Genomic DNA, 24,329 nt, shown 5'->3' on the forward strand with positions numbered 1-24,329 from the left:
AAGTTAGGTCAAAATCGATGTGAGCATGTGAGTGCTAGAGCAAATGTAAAGGTTGACAGAAAGAAAGAAGAACCTGTAAGAAAAAGACACAGCCGTGACTAACGTCACGGCTGTGTAAAAATGGAAATATGAAATTGACAAAGGTTAACGTTAACTTTAATAATTGAGCCTTTATTAAATAATATAGGCCTACTATCATAAGAATATTTAATCGAAACATTATATCTAGTTTAAAATAATGTGATAAGGAGATTAGCGCTAGCTCCCGACATATTCCCTGTTCAGGAGGCCGTCCCCGTGCGAGTCCATTCATGTTTATTCAAACGAAGCGTCTAAGGTAGAGTCTTTTGTTTTGAAGTACATGTATGGCCAATAACCCACTTGACCAAACAAAAGGGAGCAGTCGCTTACACATGCCCTTCTTTTGATCGCCCATTGATTATGTCCCGAGTTTAGGGGCCGTCCATAATTTTCGCCATTTTCACTTACGTACAAAGCGTACGTAAGAGGGAGGGAGGGGGTAAAAATCCTGGGCATGTGTACGTAAGAAAAATGGCGATTTGTTTGAGCAATAAAAAAAATGAAAGTGAAAAATTATGGTATTTTCCATTATTTATAACTTATAACCAATAATGACCTAAAATTGTTCAATTCATTTTAACAATTTCTATAACATGCCATGCAAACAAAGATTTTCTCTTTAATTTAGAGTCTATGCACAGTGGTCCTATTTTACATTATGCTTAATTTTATTTCATACCAAAATACATTAAGAAAATATTTTCTATCTGCGCTAGAATCAATGGCAGCAAAGGCTTAAAAGTGGATTGTCACTGTTGCGACAAAAGATATGAAACCCATACACCAAACATGCCAAAGGGATGTCCCCCTGGTTCCCCTATATAATTATATGACGTGATCCCGAGGGTTCTTAGTGGAAAAGAGAGTATTGGGGTGTTCGGCAGATTTTGGGGTGCATTAGTCATTTAGTTTAGATTCGGCCTGCATTTTAAGCTATATTTTTATTTATTGATGGCTCTCGTTTTCATAAAAATATGGTTTAAAAGGAAGGGTTTTTTTTAGCATTTCTTAACTTATCTGTAAAAATATTAATCCAGAACCAAATGTCCTCCTGGAACACTAACCTTAACCCTAATCAAACCTTTAACCTATAAACTCTAACCACAACCCCAAACCCACCATCTCAATTTTGCTATAGCCTAAGTAGTACGCGAAATACTTCGCCATTTTATTTGTACGTAACTCGAGGGAGGGAGGGGGATAAAAAGTTACGTACGCTTTGTACGTAAGTGAAATTGGCGAAAATTATGGACGGCCCCTTAAGCGACAAGACGCTATTGGTGCAGTAACCAATAAGACGTTCGCGTTGAAGTAAAACTGAGCAAGGAATCCAATCGATATATGTGCAGTTGCCGTTAAAGTTGAAGCAAATTTTATTTCGCAAACTCTCTAATGTCGTTATTTACTGATTAAATTTTAGAAGCTCGTCTTTACGAATCTCACATGATAAAAAACTGTTTTGTTATATTATTGATATCTTGATCACATCCGTCTTTTTCGCATTCGACCTGTGCTAGAAATCTTTCAGGTTTATAAATAGCGCCATGTGCGGTATACTTTGGTCACTTCTAGAGGGTTTCAATTCATACTTATAATTCGCTTATGACGACTGGGAGGAGATGAGATTTCAGCCTGGGCTAAACCCTTCTGTTACCGTTGGGGAGTGCAATACGTGATTGATTAAAAATCAATAACTCGCAGCTTGCCGATTGATTGTAGATCACTATAAATCGGAGGAGCCTTTTGTAAGCTATTTGACACCGATCTTATTGTTAGAATACAATAGCTACCTTCTAATTACGTTTCCATATCAGGCCAAAAGGATGTATGCTTTGTGTCAGATGTATGTACTGTACTTCTTTTGTCGTGGTACGAAATTCGAGACCTAAAGTCCCGAAGCTTTATTATAAAAAGTACAGATAAAACACATTCTTCTTTTGGATTTTTGAGACAAGAACTATTTTGTGTGCAAAATAACACGGATAGATTTTCTTTTGAGACTTGAAATTCCTTGTAAATCGTCAGTTTTACCGAGGTTTCTTGTAAGTTTTGTTTCCATGAAAGTGGTCAAGAAAAAGTTCAAAAATATCACATTTTTGGCCGGCAAATTTAAATTTTATTCAGGCTATCTTGCAGCTTCGACTTTAAAGTAAAGATATATATGGGACATTTCATATTTCCTTGAGGTGTTCTCTGAATGTTTATGTCAGAAAGATCATGGTTCAATACAAAATATTCACCAAAAATAGTAACTTGCCAACTTGATATAATTTATTTTAAAGACGGTCCCTGCATGCATGCATACATGGCAGGTATGGTACAATATAGGGACGCACCATTTGATATCAAGGGGGGCTGAGTCGTGACAATTTTAGTAGGCCTACCTCGGTGAAGCAATTTTAGCGTCTCGATGAAGCAAACAGTTTACATTTTGTAGCACCTAAATTTCGCGTAGCACGAAAAACGTTCTTCTTATGTTAAAATGAGTTCATATCAGGAGCGTAGTCAGCTTTCGTGATCAGAGGGAAAAATAAAGGTTTTGGGGAAAATACAAAAATAATCATCAATTTGAACCGGTATTATTAATGCGATATGTACATACACTGGGTTTTTTTAGCGAGACTGTAGGGCCTACATATAAACTGTTAAGTTTTCGAGCCTCCAAAAACCGGGCCAAAATGTCTTTAAAATTTGGTATTTTACATTCATTTTGGTGCATGATCGGGGTAATTTTGGTGGGAAACAGGCTCCTTGCCCCTTTCTTTTCCTATGCCTTCCCGATTTCTTTCATTTTTTGTTATGCGGGCACTCTTTTCAGGGAGCACTCTGCCCCCGCTGGTTAGTACCGGTACACGCTTCTGGTTCAAATGGTGAGTTTTAGCATGTTTTTTTCATGAATGTTTTCAAAGGAGATCCATGTCTTGTGATTATTTTCTTCAAAATATAGGTTCATGTGAGGATATCTCACCAAAACCATACTCTGATCCATCCACTGACCCCACATATGGCTCCCATCATCACGTGGCATGGACTCTGGGGAAAAATCTTTGAAGTGGAGTGAATCAAGTGTATTCACTCACAGAATAACCTTTCACAAACAAATGCGAACAAAATACTTGCCAGTTTGAAGCTAAAATAAAATTAATATACTTGATGAAAACTGGAGCACCCTTGCCACCAATTTTTTTTTCAGGTCCGAGGTGGTGCAATGTTGTTGTTGTTTTTTTTTTTTGGGGGGGGGCTCTGAGGTGAAGCAAATTTTTTTTATCAGATGGCGTGACAACTTCTTTTCCAAAATACTACCAAGCCCCCCCCACCTTGATATCTAATGGTGCGTCCCTTATATAGGTTTATACATATACAATACAGTGTTGTATTTTGTTTATTCGACATCGAAGTGATTACATAACTTGGGTCACGGCCGGTCGTTGCATCAATCAAAGAAGTTTAGTCAGACTGATTCGGGGGCACTCCCACTTTGGAGGTGACGCGTACTAGTATGTAGGGCTGTTAAGACCCCCTTTTCAGCGTCGCTGTCACCCACAGACCCTATATTTTTTATTATCTCATGCTCTGTCACCCGAAGACACCCTATTGTTCCATTCGATCTGTCACCAAAAGACCCGGGCCAAAGAGTGCCGCACCAAGATGAGGTGCAGGGGAGGGGTGATGTGATTCAATACTTATCCCAGGGTGTTGAATTATAGGGGAAGCTTTTTGGCGGGACAAGGGGGAGCCAATATTGGCACAGGTATAGGTATTTGCACCGTTTCGATATTGCGAATGTGATGTAGAAACATGTCAGGATAGGCCTAAATTCAAATGGTAGGCCTATAAAGGGAAATATTTTGATGTATAGGCCTAGCCATGATAATCTTTACCTAGTATTAAAACCAAAAAGAAACTGTCTTTGGGTCACTATGTTTGAAAAAAATCGTTTTGATTAACAAAAGTTGTAGCTTCGGAAATACTAAAAAAATGCCATTTTGCCGAATTTAATAAAAGTAAATGAGATATGTCAATTTTTCTCTTGAAAACATTAGTCAAGTTACATAAAGTAGTGCAAAATATGGGTTCGAATTTGATTGCAAAGATGGTTTCTAGAAAAGGGGTAAATTAATTTGGTTGCAAAAGCCCTTACATCCACAAAAGGCACGATATAAACGAAATAATAAAATAAATAGGAAGGCTTGAAAATTGTACCAAACCTATTCTTTTAGTTTCTATTTATCAACACTTTATTCAAAACCAAAATGAATCAAATCGAACTAATAATAATTGAACAATTTTTGAAAAAGCTGTTTTTCTCAAAAAGTCAAAAAGTAGATGTATAAAGGGCTTTTGCAACAAAACTCTTTATACAGTATATTAATATCATCTGTATTATTAATATTAGAAAGATTGACTATTATTTTTGTTGATATATTATAAGTACTGAATTTACTAGTATTACTATCACCAAGTCAATAGTAGGCCTATATTGTTATAATTCAATGTTAATTAAAATGTCAGCAGTAGCCTAGGCACATCAACAATATTTGGTGGGTATGTTCCCCGGAATGTTTAGGTGGTGGTTCTTTGGGAGATGCGGGCGTACCAGTAAAAGGGGTCTTTTGGAGCTGCGAACAAGTAAAATATGGGGACGTCAAAATCAAGGGTCTTTCTTGGCTTGTTGCTTGAAAATCCCAGAAATATGAGGAATGAACAATTTGGGGGTCTTTTAGAGCTAAATATTTATTTATCAAAATCAAGGGTCTTTCGGAGTTCTATTTTGGTCAAATATAGGGGGTCTTTCGGAGCTGCGAAATCCAAAAAGGGGGGTCTTTCCGGGGGAGCATACCCGTATGGTCATTTGTGTTAAGTGCCCTTCCCCCCGTGAGTATAATGCATTTGCCACTTCCGAATTTTTTTACTGATAAGCATAGGAACCGCATAGTCAGAGGCAAGGTTCATTATTGATTGGAGATTCAGTAGGCTATAAAGAGACAAGTGCGGTAATAGCATTTCAAGTGTATACGCGCTTAATTTCGTAATCAATAAGAGCTAATGAACAAAATCATTTCTGACAGAACTGCTAGCGCAGTTGTGTAAGCGCTCGACTGTGAAACCGGAGGTTGTGGGTTCGAACCCCGTCAGAATTTTAATTCAGATAATTTTCTTTTTCTTTCGTGAAGAAGAAATAATAATTGAATCCGTCTTATAAAATTTAACATAGTATAGTAGAATCATGTAGGCCTATGTGTTATCAGATAAGATCTTCTGTAGATTACCATATCAAAAGAATTTCGAAGTTTTGTCAAGCAAGTTTCTAAGTGTGCCCCTAATCGTGGTTTGTATAGAATTGAGGTGATAGCTTTGTTTGATAATAACCAATGACAGAGCCGCTACGATTTTAAATTAAAAACAGGTCACCGCTTGAGGCGCTGCATTTAAGACGCAGCCTAAAAAGTTTATTACGGGACAAAATAGACGTGTGATTGTGGAACGTTATTTTGGAAAGCTAACTACCGACATTATTTCTGTCACTCTCTATCCCACTTCAATTTCACGGACGTGGTTGACGTCACTTTATTGCATAAAATATTCGCTTTGAGATCAAGTCATTCCGTTATTGCGTAGCCAAAATCAGAGCAATATTTTCAACACCGTTGTTCAACCAATTTGATTTTGTATAACCTTATAGAAGTCCGTACCTAACTCTGAATCAGTTGTATGGTCTCGATCAGGTCCAGTAAAAGATTCATCCGTAGCTCGATTCTGCCAGATCCAATCACCATCGTCGGTTTGATCTTGTTCGTAGTAACATAATTCCTTTTCTTCAAAATTACAACTTATGCTCGAATAATTATAAAAATTAGCTGCAATAGAGGAAATAGAAAAAGATTAAATATTTATATTTTGTGAACGTCCCTATATATAGTGATGTTGCTTATAACCATGATAACTATCAAAATATGGACTCATATAGTTTCATTAATTCAAATGTATGCAAATCATGTTAAAAGCGAGTTGTTTATCTATAGAAGTACTGAAATGGGACGAACGTATAAAATGCCTTGTGCTCTTGATTGTCAGTTGTGACACTCGTATTTTTTACACGGAAGAGGTGGGCAAAGAAAAATCGGGAAGTCAGACAATTTGCCTAAAATGCCATTTGCAACAGGGCAAAGGCCACAGTTTTGAGGGAAATGGCCCCTGTCCTCCTCTCCCCTCCCCTCCCCGTTGCTGCCACTTTCGATTTTTAAAGAAAGTTAAACCTTAAGGGGTCGAGCTGTATTGTCTCAAATATCTCCGAAATGGGAGAAAACTGCCATGTTTGCTGTGAAATTTTGCCTAGCAATATCTATCTCAGGTGCAAAATTTATGGTGCACATTTAAGATTGAAGTCTTTAGATTAATATTTTAGCAATCTTAATATTATTAGTTGATAGGAAATTCTTCAAATATGCCTGTACATATAACGACGCATAACAGCCCACGCAGTTTTTTATAGGTGAACTCTTTTCGAGCAGTCCGTGTTGGACGATGACCCTATCTTTTGCTGAGGTATTTACAGGACCTTGAAATAAGAATTATGATAGATATTTGCGACTTTGGAATGCAACGAAGGCATGTTCGAAGCTCGTCAATACACAAAATACTACCTGATTTTACACTCTCGTCGACCACTGTCTGGCGCATGTTATTTTGTTACTTTAAATTCAACAAAATTCCAATTTTTAGGCAAAAAGACTTCTAGAGATACCATCCTACATGTCCATGTTCGATTTATGGTAATACAATTAACCAATTTTTAAATATCAATTTGTTTAGATTCACGGAAGCCATATTTTGTGCATTTTCGACAGTAACGAGTTAACGCCAATTTTGGTACAAATTTGTCAGTTTTGCCAAAGTTATTTATCCGGTTAACTAACGAATACCAAGGTTCATAGGCGAGCTAATAGCGCTATGTTATTTAATTACTTTTACTTACGATTTTTATCATGATTCCGTTTGAGAACAAATATAATTCCTTATGGGTCTCCAACTTTGTCTTCAAGCTTCTTCACACGACAAGCCATGTGTTGCCAGGCAAGTCAAAAGCAAATTGGGACAAATCGGCACTAAATATGGCCCGTAACTACATCAATATATCACCCAAATGTCCATGTTATTTAGGGTACAATGTTAATGTCAATAAATTGTAATATACAATTTTAAAACAATGTTTAAAATGTTCTAACGTGCGTATGCGCGATTCTTTCTCCCGTTTGAGTTTTAATGTATATACCTGTAATGTATTGACAATCAATTCATAAGAAGCCCAAAGTTAATACCAACACTGCAGCGCTGGAAACACGGTCAATTCTGTGAAAGGATTTGTGATGAAATCGTTCTGCTTGATTTATCAGGTCTATTAATGTGACAAAGGAACAGGTCTCTAGTTTGATTCCACAACCATTCAAACCGAGCTCATGTTTTATTGTATCATCGTGTATTAAAATCAGGAAGGCTATGTCGTAAATGGACCGGAACAATATAACAATTATACTGTCACCTGTGTTGAAGGACGGTTCTAAGATACAGGGTGTTCCAGAATGATCTATACCGTGTTTGAAAACATTAATCAACATTGTATTTAATTTGAGTACGGTACGTGAAATACAATGGCATAAATGTCACCTACTTATTGTGTTACTTTCATTGCAAAAACTTCATTCGTTTTGGCGTGATATTGATATTCTTAAAACTGGATGTTTTGCACGTGTAAAAATTGCATGTGTGTAACTTACAGCGCAAAGGCTTCATAAGCACAAGACATTGCTGCTTTATCACTATCGCATAGGCCTACTTTGCAATTATGTGTAGACATCATACAGTTGTCATAGGAGATACACCAAATTTGGCACAGATGTAGAGCTTGAAACACTGAATAATTCTTGATATTGGATTAAGTGACCTTTTCATGTGTTTTCAATATTACGAGGGCTCAGAGCAAGAACTAGCTATGTCCACAATTACATGTTACTCATTTCGGCAACAAATGGATGGTTAATTCTGCACTCCATAATAAATGCAAGTGACACCCTGTAGCTTAAGATGACAGCGAGACAGGTTTCAAGATCGATTTCACGACCAGCCATACCTATTACCTGTTTTATTGTTACCTTATGGAGGCCAGACTTTTATTTGAATGATAATGGCTCTGTCACGCCGTATTGAATACCCTCTGTACGGAATGTTACATCACAATTCAGTATAATTATACAAGGTTGGTACGCGTGTCTGTCATCGACTTGACAACAGGCACACCCAGTACAAACATTTTGTAAATCGTGGAAAGTCGTATTTATGCAAAATGATCAAAAAATGATACTTTTAGGTGTTATTCTGTTAGTTTCTGTTTGGCAAATCATAAATGCGTACGTGTTTTGGTTAAAATGGCAATAATCTTACTTTTACCCCTACCAACCTGATATAGCTTTACACAACCCTTAAGGTGGAGTGCATTTTGCCATTAAACAGATTAATTGAGTAGGGCAAAGAACACTGGTCAATTTGCCTGTTGTTTGAAGCTAATCGGACATACAGGTTTTATGATACACACATTTTAAATTTCTTTGTATCAGATTGTTTTTATCAATAATTAATATAGTTAATGAGCTAATATGACTTGAAAGTGCTCATTAATATGGATATAAGTTTTTTCCAATATTATGCTAAAAACAATGCATAAGTGTTCATAACATTTTTATTTAACAGAATATTGGTTTCAAACTTGGGCAAAGTGTTCCTAATACCTTCAAGATAATTAGCATTTATGCAAATTAGCGACATTGATTATTGATAAACAAAAGAAGGTATAAAGAAAATATAAATTGATAATTATGAAAATCCTATGTCCGATATTGATCAGTGCACGTTGCCCTACTCTATTAATCTGTTTCAAATATGCTCAGCGCATTCATATCCCACCTTAACAACAAAGGCTTTCTCACCACCACTAAGTGTACGTCCAGGTGCGTGACATCATTATGGTGTCAGTTGGTGTGTTATCAAAATGTAATGAACTTCTAAACGCAGATCTAAAGTATACATACGATAGTAATGGGATACTTCTGGATCTGACGAAAATAATTATTGCTCAGTGTTCACATTCACATTAACACAAAAAAACCTAATCCTGCCTTGTAAATTGTCATTATCCGTACGCGGTGAAACAGAAACAACATGAGCAATTATTTAAAAAATATTTTAATTTACATTAATGGTATATCATCGTTTCGGACAAATATTAGCTGCATTATTCAACTCCAAATTGTATAGTAATATTATTGTTTACTTACACTCTCCAGGACAAAATTTAGAATCAATTATGACGTCATCTATCGCAATATCTCCCGAGAAGTCGATTCCACGAATGCCTTCTAGTACTACCTATTTCGTAAATAAATATTAATCAGTTTATCGTTCACCGTTGTAATTTTTAAGTTACACTTCCCCCACTATTTTTATGATAATGCGTTTAGAAAATATATATCATAAGCTTTAAAGTGGTATATCATTATTTTGACTTCAAACGATATCCAGAAGCGGGGTTGTGGTTTGTTGAACTCTGCTCCTTCAACAAGATGGTACCTTTTTTCGGTTCTACATGTGTCTCTTTTTCCACATTGCTGGTAATAAATATCAAACAGTCATATTATATGCGGTCTTTTCAAATCACCACAAGTCAACAAGGTTCAGGAATGTCCTCTCATTGTTAATTATTGGTTATACATACCTAGACAAAATACAATGCTTTGTAACCCACCACTTGAACATGATTTAGCCCAAGCAAACAAAGACTTAAGCTATTTAAGGATTCTATAGAAACAGGTAGAAGACTATTATCCTCTTCAGAAATAGATTATTGATTGGTTTTTTGAACGGTGTTTGACTCGTGCTATCAAAAGAGAAACATGTTGCAACAAATTGAGGTTCCTATGAATACGACCTTCACGTACATTTTACACTGTAACTCAGAATACAATTTGCCGACTTTACGTCTCATTCAAATTTGTCGTCTGCAATCGACACCAACGTGGACAGAGTCAATTTTGGCCCGCCAATGATCTTAGTACCATTTGACAAGCTTTGGTAAATTATATACAGATCCATTTTGAATCAAGAGTTTCCTGACACTAATGCTCTACATGTACATGCTAGCCATATAGGCTGCGACATAAAAAAAATATCTCAAAATATCAAAAGCTGTCTTAAGAACCACTGAACCAATACTTTGTATTCATTTTAATGCATTTTGCTAAAAATTTACATTTTTTTAGTCGACACCCGCGTGGAGAGAATTAATATCTTGCACGTTGTTACCTGAAAATCTGTTTGGCTATGTAATTGTACTTCGCCGGCACGCCATTTATCCCCTCGATTTCCCGACATCGACCATAGGTATGTAGGGTTGGGGACAGTTGTGCCATTCGTTATGAAAATATTTAGACTGGCAACATCGATGCCATACCTGCCAAATATTATCAAAACACAAAAGGTGTTTGATTATTGATAACTCATATTCATCTTTAACTCATATTCATCATTAAAGGGGCATTTCGTGATCCACAGCCTCATCCCCCACTTTTCTCAAAAAAGTTGAGATTTTTACACCACTGGATACCTCTGGCTACATAATGTTTATGTACCAAATATTTCTTGCAGATTAATTCGTTTAGCAAAAATATCGCCAAATTTGAATTTCGTTCTGGTGCACCAGAACGAAATTACAACACATTGTCTATGGAGCAGTGTAATACACATAATCATGCATAACTCGCAAACGCAAAATCGGAATCAACTGAAATTTTGGAAATAAGCTTTTTCGTGGATATCTACTGAAAAATGTCATAAAAAGAGGATGCTAGGATCAGGAAATCCTCCTTTAATTCATATTTTATCATTAACTCATATTTATTATAATCTCATAGTTATCATTAACTCATATTTATCATTTACTCATATTCATCATTAACTCATATTTATCATTAACTCATATTCATCACTAACTCATATTTATCATTAACTCATATTCATCATTAACTCATATTCATCACTAACTCATATTCATCATTAACTCATATTCATCATTAACTCATATTCATCACTAACTCATATTTATCATTAACTCATATTCATCACTAACTCATATTTATCATTAACTCATATTCATCATTAACTCATATTCATCACTAACTCATATTTATCATTAAAGTAAATTAAAATAGATTAGCATTTCTTTGCCATAAAATGTTAGCTTTTACTGTCAGATATATCCCCTTTTATTTTTGAGCCGAACAACTACGGCAAAGCAAAGAAATGTGGAATTTACTACCAGCGCACATGTCGCCAATACGTACCACTCCATCGGTCGTGTTGTGGTACGACCCTTTGTTGTGTATATCACCGTCCCGCACGCCGTGTACGTACTTTGTGTTATGAACATCGTGTATGCGTTCGACTAATAATTCGATCGTAATAATAAAGCGTTTTATTCAAAATCTCGGATTTTGACAAAACTACAGCACCTAGAGTCTTGATTTTTGCAGGGTACATTGGTTTAATAAAGTACAATTTAATCGTGTAAAAAAGAGAATTTTAAAAATTCAGTGAGGGCGTCTTCCTCAGCAAATGTTATAATATGGCTTTAACTCATATTCATCATTAACTCATATTCATCACTAACTCATATTCATCATTAACTCATATTCATCATTAACTCATATTCATCACTAACTCATATTCATCTTTAGCTCATATTCATCATTAGCTATAAATACATTGTATACCATTTCGTCAGGTCGGATAATCTTATGAAACGAAGAAACTCCAGCGCTGAGTTGGCGGGTGGGAGAAACCATTCTTATTTCCAAAGATGAAAATACATCTGACTACCAACTTCAGACCAATCACAATCAAGAATACAAGTGGTAATCTTGGAATGGGACTCCTAGCTCAGAGGACGATAAGTTACCTGACTGAGAATGAATATATTGACAAATCCATCCAGAATGGGTTCATGGAGCAAATATCAGGATGTGTAGAACATACTGCGGCACTTTCCGAGATACTCCAAGACGCCAAAAAGAATGGAAAACCGATTGTGACAACGTGGCTTGACCTACAAATGCATATGGTACCGTGCCACACAACCTCATCCAGTTTGCATTAGAATGGTACCATGTTCCCGACCACATCAGGAAGATGATCTTTAACTACTATGATGAAAGCTTTACTGAACATGATGAAAGCTACATCTATGTAAAGACTAAGGAATGGACAACAGATTGGATACACTGCAGCATAAGAGTATTCCAGGGATGCCCACTATCTTGCATCCTATTCCTGGCAGTATTCAATCTTTGCCTTGATCTTCTTGACCAACACAACCATCTGGGGTACTGCATGAAGGATTTATCCATCAAATCTTCATTAAATCAATGACCTTACTCTAACTGCAAGAAACCCAGAAGACTGTCAGAAACTGGTCAACGTCGTTAATGACTTCCTGAAGTGGACTCGATCAATGAAGGCAAAGCCAAGCAAATGTCGATCCCATGCCATGAAGAGATTTGTCCCAAATAAGAAACAAAAGCAAGAGAGACATAAAACCCAATATGTGGCATACGATCCAAAGTTGACAATAGATGGAGAAGAGATTGCGTATATCACCTTGGTCTGGGGCGGACATTTTAAAAATGAATTTAGGAGAGCAGCAACGACACCACTTGCATTACACTCCAGATGTTAAATCTACATCATTTGAGGAAAAATGAACTAGTCAGTTTTATTTTAGGGCCATTTGTCTATAACTGGTCTTTACATGTAGCCCTATGGATAGAGTGCCCCCATTTTAGGAACAAAAATGTGATTTTAAAAAAACTGACCCGTGCGAATTTTCTAAAATTTCAGAGTATGTAGTATGAACATGTATAAATATAATCAAGTAGTTGTCCTATACCTCAATGATAATGAAGCCTACACAATGGAATCATGAAGATGTGGATATATAATAATGCAATCCTACCCAAAATGACATGGGAGTTTACCATCTACAATTTCCCAATTACATACATCGAGGGCTTGGAAGCAAGCTGCACCAAATACTTGAAAAGATGGGCAGGAATAAGCAGATGTACCACCAAGTGCTCTATACAGAAGCAGGAAGAAGTATGGGATTCACCTTAAAAGACTCACCACTTCTGTAAAATGCATGCAAGGCACCAAGCACCGTCTCAACAAGTATTCTATAGATGGAAAAACACAGACTCTCTACAAAGACTGCCTACAAAGAAAAGAAAAGCAATCAAGGTGGAATGGAGTCAGAGAACTGTTAAGAGACATGAAACCCCAGAACACAGGAAATGCCTCACTAGTCTGGTAAAAGACGTAGATGAAGATGACATGCTTGTGCACCTCTATGGCTGCGCCAAACAAGGACAATGGCTCAGATGGGACTCTGCCATGCAAGTAGATCTTGGAAGAAGCTCCTGTATGTATAGACACCAGAACTCCTATCTTTCCTTGTCAATGCCATCCACGACCAACTTCCATCACCAGCTAATTTGAGACTCTGGGAAAAGACCAACCTTGGATCCTGCCATTTATGTCATCATAATAACTGCACTCTATTCCATATCTTAAAAGGATGCAACTATTCTCTGCAGAGTGATAGATACAACTGGAGACATGATCAGACACTGAAAGCTGTAGCAAATGGCACAATGCCCTTCATTGAAGAGGCAAATCAGAAGTCGTACATCCCTCCAGACGATACCAACTATATGACTACTATCAAATTCCGCACTGCAGATGGTGTAACCTACCGGAATCCAGCACTGCCTCTTCCAAAAAGAGATACAACAAACCTCTTACGGAAGGCCTATGACTGGGAATTCCTGATGGATGAGGAACATAAGCAAGTAGTATTTCCTCCCATAATCACAGAGACTGCAAAACGTCCTGATATTACAATCTATTCTGAAAGGACCAAAACAGTTATCATTATTGTCAAATGCCAATGCAAGAAAGAAAAGCAAATACCAAGATCTTGTAGCCGACTGCGAAAATAGGGGATGGTGTACGCACTACTTCCCAATTGAAATTGGAAGCAGAGGTATTTACAACACATCGCTGACAAAAAGCATCGCTGCTCTTGGAGTACCAAGACGTAACATCATGGATGTGGCTTCTAAAACCGCACTCAGAACCAGCTATTTGATATGGTTATGCCGTCAAAGCAAAGTATTCCGACAGATAGACCTGATTCAAAGCTGGAAACCGTATCCAAGTGAAGATAAAGAAGGCGAACCAGCACAAGACACTCAGACCTAAATATGCCAAGTGACACTCCAACTGATAGTAAGACTAGGTTCCTGTGACCAGTCATTGTCCTTAATGACATTGCACATCCCAGTTCCAGCAGTGCAAGCTCTGCTCAGCTGACTCTAGCTCAAGGGTCTGCTGGGTAATATAGGGGCATTGACTTGGCACGCTGGTTTACGCCACTCATACCAGCTGTTCCTAGCCTGAAAGTAGGATGGAGTGCCCAATCTCTGATGATGGTTTAATTAAATCTATCTCTGAGGGAAGCGGGACGGTTGGACCCATAAAGTCTGGTCCTAAGTCCAGAGACCTCAGAGAATTGTTTGATGCCTACCCAAGACAAAGAGATATGCAGCTCAAGAGATACTTCTCAAGACACCTTCAAAGAGGCATTATAATGGAGTGCTGATCTGTATAAGGGTGAAATAAGGCTCCGAAGGTGACTGCGCTGGTGCTCTATAATGAAAGACAAAGATAAAAAGACTAGTTTGGGTCTGACGTCACCCCTTTTCCCCCGTGCAGTGTTGAGTAATGCCAAAGTCTCCAACGGTTTCCCAATGTGTTCCAATGGGGAGAGGGCAAGGGTAAAGCATTGTTGTATCATAAGAAATTCTGCACGGAATTTCGAATGTGTGTCAAGCGTTCCAAGTACTTTTTTCCAAGAATGTAGCTTCTCTTTTGATGTTCACTGATGCATGTAGACCACGACCTTCAGCACCTTCGGAAGGTTATTATAGCATAACAAAAGGGTAGTTCCCGATATACGTTCCAATCCATTAGGTATGAAAGCTATTTGTTCTGGCTGATAAAGGTCAAATTTCTCAGAAGTGGTATATACAGCACATGGTGTATTCTGGGATGCTGTGGTAATCTTCTTTAGGCTCAGTTCAGAAACCTTTCATATTGCATGATGTTACAGTTTATATTTTGATTGATAAATTTTTTGTTGCAATGTGATTAATTACGAACAGCTTTATAATAATGAGGCGAATCACCAAAGAATTGAACATTTACTCACATGTGATACCAGAATGTGAGACATCGTGGTGTTTCTGTGGTAGAGACTAGCATTGGTGACTTCAAGCGTGCAATATGACCGGTAACTGCCGGTGCACTAGTTTCAATATACAGGTAATGTCCTGTAAAAACAAAAAATAGCTCTTTGAGATGATGTCATGAAGGCAGAATTTAAGCTATTTTTGCGATTGGAATTTAGATCGTACAAGATCAATTTCATCAGCAAACTAATAAAATCAGCAACTTATGGTACATCAAATATAGGTAGGCTACCTTTACAAGTACCCATATTGATGCATTGTGCATCGATGATAAGTAAACTCTTTTACATACATAATGTTATTATGTATGCTCTTATTTTTCCTATATCATACCAGAAGAGTTTCCGTATGTGTGATCAAATGATGGTCCAGTATCAAGAGTTGGTGTACTGCTGCTCCATAGAAGCCAGTCCATATCATCCGTTTCATCCTGTACGAAATCGCCTAGACCATCTTCAAAATCTGACGATGCGTTTACTAAAACAAAATGGATGGAGATCGGTTAATAATACGTCACATGCGGAGGCGTACCATGTGTCATTCATTCAATGAAAGCCCCCCCCCCCCCCGTCTCTGGCATGTCTCTGATTTGCCAACGGCATTTGGAAAAGTTCCAATAACCAAACGAGTATCTTTCAATCAGGTATCCACATGTAAAAAATGGTATGTTATAAGATGTAGGACATCTGTTCTTCCATTTAATTGACCACCCCTATAGTTAAATATGAACATTATATTATTCCAATTCATGGAAATGAGAGTATTCGCTGTCGAACTAATAATGTAATGCAATAATCGGATTAACTACCATAGCAATATGTTATAACCATATTTGAATATATCGCCCAGCACTACAAGCTGGTTGTTCTCATCACCTGTGTATGTCTGCAATTACAGCAGTTCCCGCCATACGCCAGAGTTTCTAGAATGCTGCTAAAATAAGAAAATTTGTAATGCTAATTTATTGCACATTCTAGGGAAGTGTGGTTACCTTTTTGAAATCGCCGAGTGGGAGGGTTTTCAATGAAATATTTTTTGTGTTAAAACTGAAGCATCCTATGTATAAAAGAATATATGAATATTAACTGCACATAACATATTACGATTCGTGATACCCAATCGTGCTAAAAATTATGTGGCTCAGGAGGCAGAGAATTTTATTTCAATTTCAATAAGGTCCCGACTAAAGATTACTGTTTCGTCTTTATAGGAATCTAATCTTTTAATATCTGAAAGAAACTTTTGGGACCTATGTGGACTTTTCCTATAAATTGCAAAAATTCAGACCGTCTTACAAGAAAAATGGTAGGCTGAATGGGCTCCATACCTCGCAACCGACGCGATGTCCTGCAGAGCACCTGGCCGAAATCAAAATCGATTTATGTATTGTGTATGTATCATAGGACCCTCGTATCATGTCTGTATGCGCTTGAGAATTCAACAATATTAATAATGGAAGCTCTATTATAATACACATTAATGTTTTAAGCAGATAAAATTCCAAAATATGGTACGTTTTCTGTCTTTGCTTGTCACGTGGTATTACAATCTATTCTTTCACGATGACACCAAGAAGTTCTTGTGAACGAGCGGTCTAAGGCGTTGGTGACTTATGTCGATACTGTATACATGATAGCTGCGCAGTGCAGCGTGGGTTCGAGCCCCACCTCTGCCGAACTAAATTTCCTTTTTTTTTAAATTATGTTAGGGAAATGTGGCTGGGAGAATGTATGTATGGCAAAGAGTGGTGTTAGAAAGTTAGAATACTAAAGTTACTAATCTTACAGGTGCGAGTAATCAGCATTATATGAATATTCTATAGAATTACGATCCAGGTCTTTATCCCTGCTCTTTGACATCTATGGTTCAACGTACTAGTGCAGCGCGATATATTCAAAAAATGGTAGTTAATCCGATTATTACGTCACTTGGACAGCGAATAGATCATCAAACTCCAATAGACGAATCCAACGAGCCAAGTGATGGTCAGAATTCATTCGGCCATTACTGGGTCCCCTCTGCACCAAACTTGTGTTGGGTGGATTGAAGCCACTTAAAAATGTTATAATGTATTGTTTGCAGACTTTCATCATTCTTTTGTCTATATGTAACACGGGTGACGGAATGCAGTTTAAAATTCCCGCCAAGGGGGCATCATTTCACATGTAGGAATGCGTGAAATTGGATTCGTCTATATAGCATAGCTTTATCAGACTCTCCATTTTAGTATCATTACGTGTGAATCTTAATCCGCGCAACACTGGGAAACGATATCAAACTACATTTTTTGATAAAGTTTTTTTTCTAAGAGAAATTTGTGTAATTCTGCATTGTTTATCTAAATTGAAATCTCTGACAACAGTGAAGTACCGAAGGGGTAACCGCAATAGGTGTATATATAAAGTTTATGCTCTATGCAGGCAGCCAAGAAATGGCTATCAAATGCTTTGAATCATAGAAATTACATTTTTGCAAAAGATAAACATGCCAGCTAAAAGCGATATCAGTGTGAAAACAGGTTGAAATTTAATGAGCTATAACCGATTTCATCCCAAAATAATAATAATTGTATCACATTGATACGGTTAAGTAATCGTCGCGGCTTACTTACATTTAGGACACTCCGTATTGTCTAATAGAAGAATATCATCAATAGCAACAGTCCCGTCATACGCGGGTCTTCTTACTCCCTCAAACACTATCTGTTGATGTTGTGAGAAAATGAACAATTGATATTTGTAGCCATAAAATCTGATTATTTTAGACTTTTAGACATGCTTAATCTATTAATTGAACTGTAGTGTAGCTGAGAATTGTCCTAATTTACCTGAATAACATTGCACACATGTTATGTCTAAGATAATGTTAAAAGAGTTTCGCAGAATGACCTTGATCCTCATGCACTTGTGCATTTGAATCACCAATGGCTTACAAAAATCAAACAAAACATCTATCAATCTAATATTTCTTTAAGGTTAATAGCGGAAATATGGGTTTGTGACACCCAAAATCTAAGGGACAAAAAGTAGATCGGAATATTCAGTTCTATGCGTCAGGGTAATTTCATTGAACATACCTGAAAGTTGTCAATCTGAGGAGATAGAGAAAGCTTCATAGCATTCCAGACGTTTCCCATATTTGTTGATGAGGACCAATCAGGAACACTGGGAAGAGTCCCACCATCAAGTAAAATATACACATTAAGCGATCCTGCGTCGTTTATGCCATTCATAAAATAGTAGAATTGCAAACAACGTGGGTTTGAATTTTGCGCAAAAACTGGTGACAATACACGACCTGTTTCTGTTGTTAGTTGACCATTTGGGACCTCGGGAACGAAAATGTAATATCCTGAGGATATGAGAGAAATATTATCATACATAATTTATAGACTGAATTAGAATAATAAAAAATTACTTCAACATAGCACATCGTCATCATCCCTATATCTTCGTGTTAAAAATTGCCGTGATAGTACAGCGAATCCTCTCGTTTTTTAACAGCTACGCATCGCGATTTTGTTCGAGATAGGCCGAGCGACTCAGGTTAAGCATACCATGACTATCATATGAGATACCACAGCGTTTCTATATTCTACACATTATTACGATTTGTGCATGCTCTAGTACCCCCATATGATGTTTCTATTACAAGAAAAAATTTGTTTTCAGGTAAAACCAGGGTTTTGTTTCCAGTACACTCACTCGAAAAGCAGTACACTAATTAGCGGGGCCTTGCAGCTTGCTGTGGATATCTTTTACTGCATTTTTAAAGTAAAAAATTTGAAATCCAAAGTAAAAATTGAGATATATTTAATTTTGAGAATGACAATTATACTTTATAGGTATAAAGGAACGCGTTTAGCCCATTCAGTTAAGTTCTAGGTGCACGTCCTATAACACAATGCATATGTAAACTTTCTTTATCTGTGTCAATAATAGAATATTGATTTCAACGGAGTATTGAGCTGTATGGAAAAAAATATTTATAATACAGGGTGTTGACACTGTGCATAGTTCATGCTGAATCAGGCTTGCAGCGCCGTGTTCAGACTATCGTAGGTAACTTGTAGGTAAGATAGTAGTTAGGTACCTTCGAAAGTAAGCCCCTATATTATAGCATTGACATGCAATCATCTTTCAGTAAAACAATGATTCATTGACATGATATTGGCCATGAATGGGGTTTTCTTCTTTATTCAGTAAGTGATTCAAAAATGAGGAGAAAATAAGGGTTATAGTGTGGTGCTTATTTCTTTCGTTGGCAAAGAGCAATGGAATTTACTTGTAAATGGTAGACTGAAACAGTTGCAACGATCTAGCGACGGCTCTCTTGGATAAAGGCGTACATGTCAAAGAAGAAGATTGATTGAATTAAAATCTCATGTGGCCACATCAGGCAAGAAAGCCATTCAGCATACCCATTACAGGTAAATGTTCATCCTTTTTCTCCTCCCTAGTGATTTTATCACTTTGAACAACTGCTGATTTTTAAAAACCTCATTCATGTCAATATTCATTTCAACGAATCGTTGTTTTGTACTGAATGATGGTTGCATGGGTAACTGAGGGATCAGAGACAGAAAGGTATAAAAGAAAAAAACCCGAATTAATTCATGTTGAAAACCGATAAATTGTTTTTGAAAATGGAACAACGTTGAGAGGGTAGCAAAAAGATTCATCTATCCACAGATTTTTTGAATTTTTCAAATCAACAAAATATATGTCAAGTTATACAAAGAAATGTTTTTGTAATCTTGAACCCTGTAGCATGTGGACATGCGTCGTTGTTTTGGGATTAGGCCAAAAAAACCAGTTTGTTTCCTGTAGCGCGCGCATTTCGTTTTTGACGGCTTATGTGCGCATTTGAATTTTTTTTTCACTTTCAAAGAAAAAAAAAAAAAAAAACCCCGGAAAATCGCAAAAAAAAAATATAAAACACTACTGGAGTAAACATTTACACATTACACAACAAATAAACAATATAAATATTCTTGAATATGACGAAATATGATTTTTGTGTGCCGGAGAAACCCACTGTAAATTCCCATCCCAATTTGCAGCGAAAAGGGTATTCCATTTCAAGACATGGATTTATAAAAAACGAAACAAAATAAACCGCATTTCGCATTTGACTTTTGGACCTGCTACAGGAAACAAACATGATTTTTTTTGGCCTTAAAGTTGTTAAATATCCTCATCGTATAAACTATTGATAGTAAGTTGCTGGCCATACTTGTTAATAGATAATCATATACATTTTATAGGTTTCTCGTAACTACACTGTCCGATATTTATTTATAGCAAATATTCTGTATTTACCACCACCCCGGAGGGAGGGGGGGGGGTCACTCCCATTGTGGCCTGTACACCATCCGTGATAATCAACTTTCGTAAAACACCCTAAACAAGGATTTACCCTTGACTAAAACGATAGCCTTTTCACACCCTAAACAGGGATTTTATTCCTTGTATCAAATTTCATACCCTAAATTTCATTTTCGCGTATTAGCAATTGCAATTTTGGTACCCTTTTTCCAATTTTTCATGTTTTTGACACCCTAAACACGGTACTCGAGTATCGTGCCTACCCACGAAAAAACTACCCTTTTACGCGTTTTCATTATCGCGGATGGTGTACAGGCCACAATGGGAGTGACAACCACCCCCCGGACCACCACATAGTAAATCGAACCTTCCCAGGAATACAAAGGAGACGAGAAAAGGAAGATAGAGAAATCGAATCACAATTAAAACAAAGACAAGAATAGAAATAAAGGTAAAAACAATTTGACAGCATGCAGCAAATAGACATACCAAAACTATACTAATGCATAAAATGCTTCTTACCTGAAGTTGAGCCGCTCGTATGATCACCAACTGGACCCATTACTGGTTGCGAAGTGTTTCCTCTCCAACTCCAATAGAACTGACTGCGTGTGTCTTGTGTCATTCCACAGAGGTCTTCATCGTCCAAGTTACAATCAAAATTGCTGATAGGTGCTGCTGATGTTGCGACCAATTCAGGTACCGCCGGTGATGATGCGACTTTAATTGAAACATTTGGATGCATCAATAACATTATTCTGCAACTAATTTCGGAATTGTAATTATAAGCATGGTTTCGTTTTTACTCTTTCTTCTTTTTTCTATTATTCACCTTCCTTTCATTGATTTCTTTCTAATCTTATTCCTAAATGCTACATCAAGTTTATTAGTTTTAAATTACAGAAGCAAGCTACAAGTCATCATTCATTTAATCATTTTAATTATGTTCTCATTCTGTGTTCGGACTGTCTTTCTCCATATTACCCTTAAGTATTTACATTTTCTAAGGGAACGGCGTTGACATTTGTAGCACATATGTGTGATCCATGATCTGTAGTATCATAGAACTTTTGATGGAGGACCACAATATCAAGGTAATGAGATATATAAATACATAGTACAAAATATAAAGGAAGTCCTGAGTTGAAATATTGTATACTCACCAAGTGTACAAGATAATACAATACAGCTATAAAGTATCCATGCCAGTAACAACGAATACGCCATGTTTATCAACAGAATGGGCGACACCCCCTAAAACATACTCTTGATCCGCTACTAGAATATGACACCCATTGAAATAATAAGAGGCAATCTACGTTCACTACACAAACCAATGCCATCACATAAGCATTAATGATCTTTATCTTCTTTTTACAATGATTAGATAGTATTTCTAGAAGTTGCGTAACCTCGAATATTCACAAACCAAACCAATATCAAGGCTGCACCTCCTTAAGTAAAAAAGCAACAACAACACAACCTTTGGTAAAGTTGCGCCAAAATGTACGTTTCTGTATGACGTAAAAATCTTATAAAAACCATTATGATTAGAAAATAAGTCAGATTTATTTAAAAACATTGTAGACATTATAAATTGCTGACAACCCTGAAGTCGTGAAGCTCCATAAAATTAGTTTATATACTAATTTATACGTGCTTTATCGTGATTACAACAATAAAATCTTGCTTATCGTGTTTAGAGTGTGGCTGATAATAATTAGGGCCTATACTACACTTGAATATGTTATTTGTTATGCGGTAATTCAAATAAGAAAAGAGGTTTTCAGGTATTGCGATGATGACCATTCATGTGTATTGTTACAACGAACATGCCCAAAGTGGCACAAACGGGTTTTGTACATTTCATAATCTCGCCACTGACACTCTTCACATAGAGCCCATTACCAAACAGTCCAAATTTTGAGTTAAATTGCTAGAGCTATTTGGATTCTAGAAGCAAAATTGTGTATCCTAGTGGCTAATTTAACAGCATACGACTGGCGGTAACCAACCACTAAACCTTTACCTAAAAGAAACATATTAAATGCCTAATTTCACTGGGGTTGTGAGCAAAAATATAACATTTTGATGGTAAAGTAGATGTGTATGAGGTGTTTTGTGTGGGGGTGTGTGGTGTTGGGGTAGTAGCGTAGCTATGGCGGGTGTGGGGGCTGGAATACAGGGGGTAGAATGCTCCCTGACAAAAATGAAAAAAAGGGGAAAAAAGAGCCCGTTTCCCACAAATATTCACCCCAATCATGTACCAAAGAAGTGTAAAAAACCCACAGTTTTGCACACTACACAAGAAAGCCATTTTTACAGCTCGGAGAATAATGTACAGTCTCTGTAATAAAATCTAAATTTATATATCCCACCGATAATACCGGGTAAAAAGGATGTAACCAGGATACAAAACTATAGTATAGGCAAAGATATATTTTCGATTAAAAATCCCATTAACATGCGAATTTCACCTGAAAAGAAACATCTATTTTATAACTAAACATATCCAAAAAAAAAGTAACTAAACCCCCTTAAATAATTACCATTATTCAAAAACGGGTGATTGTATAACAAATCTTTAAAATGCGTTGGACGCAGAATTTATTTCTGTACATTTTGACACCTCATTTGTAGCAATTGACTAAATATTGACGTCACAGCGTACATTTAAAACCATGTAGCCCAAGATTTGAAAGTTGCAGTAAATTCTACTGATTTTGCATTCAGTGTAATGGAAGGAAATCTGTGTAATGATATCTGAGTGTTTTTGTATTGTAAAAATATGTATGTAAGTGCAACGGTTATTTATACAGGGGAAAGAAGAATTACGCATCGCACACTAGCACATTTTAAACATGAATTTACAAATGGAAACATAACATGCATAGGCAGATATACCAGAGAAAAAACTCCGGACATACCTGCCTGTGCGGGGACTTGAACCCCAGACCTCTCGCTTGTCGGGCGAGCGCTCTAACCACTGAGCTACACAGACTGTCCCTGATAAACAGGACTCAAGTCTGGTACTTATGGATATGAGCAGTCAAGGGTGAACAGTACAAACAACACATAACGCACCAGTGTACGAGATCAATTAATGATGCTTACCCGCCAGCCTAATATAATCATACAAACAGAGGAAGAGGCTTACGCATCATACACTGGAACATGGAAACATTCAAACATTACAACTAGCGCACGAGATCAAATTAATGATGCTTAATCGTTATTCTTAATATATCAATATACAGGGGAAAGAAGAATTACGCATCGCACACTAGCACATTTTAAACATGAATTTACAAATGGAAACATAACATGCATAGGCAGATATACCAGAGAAAAAACTCCGGACATACCTGCCTGTGCGGGGACTTGAACCCCAGACCTCTCGCTTGTCGGGCGAGCGCTCTAACCACTGAGCTACACAGACTGTCCCTGATAAACAGGACTCAAATGAGGTGTCAAAATGACCAGATATCAGCTCAACTGTTGAGTTGTG

At 37.0% G+C, this 24,329-nt stretch overlaps 1 protein-coding gene across 1 annotated transcript in view; it reads right to left on the reverse strand.

Moving 5' to 3' along the window:
- Nucleotides 1-21,607, reverse strand: part of LOC140159652 (MAM and LDL-receptor class A domain-containing protein 2-like) — a 36,478-nt gene extending 14,871 nt beyond the window's left edge. The window contains exons 1-10 of the mRNA XM_072183147.1: nucleotides 21,344-21,607; nucleotides 18,571-18,845; nucleotides 18,106-18,196; nucleotides 15,828-15,971; nucleotides 15,455-15,575; nucleotides 13,987-14,091; nucleotides 13,139-13,261; nucleotides 10,435-10,582; nucleotides 9,411-9,501; nucleotides 5,775-5,939 (exon numbers count right to left, since the gene is read on the reverse strand). Of these exons, the coding sequence (XP_072039248.1) occupies nucleotides 5,775-5,939; nucleotides 9,411-9,501; nucleotides 10,435-10,582; nucleotides 13,139-13,261; nucleotides 13,987-14,091; nucleotides 15,455-15,575; nucleotides 15,828-15,971; nucleotides 18,106-18,196; nucleotides 18,571-18,845; nucleotides 21,344-21,575 (1,495 nt within the window). The 5' untranslated portion in view covers nucleotides 21,576-21,607. The remainder of the gene's footprint in view (nucleotides 1-5,774; nucleotides 5,940-9,410; nucleotides 9,502-10,434; nucleotides 10,583-13,138; nucleotides 13,262-13,986; nucleotides 14,092-15,454; nucleotides 15,576-15,827; nucleotides 15,972-18,105; nucleotides 18,197-18,570; nucleotides 18,846-21,343) is intronic.
- Between the last annotated feature and the right edge of the window lie 2,722 nt (nucleotides 21,608-24,329).

This window comes from Amphiura filiformis, chromosome 8 (genome assembly GCF_039555335.1).
Source record: "Amphiura filiformis chromosome 8, Afil_fr2py, whole genome shotgun sequence".
NCBI lineage: Eukaryota > Metazoa > Echinodermata > Ophiuroidea > Amphilepidida > Amphiuridae > Amphiura > Amphiura filiformis.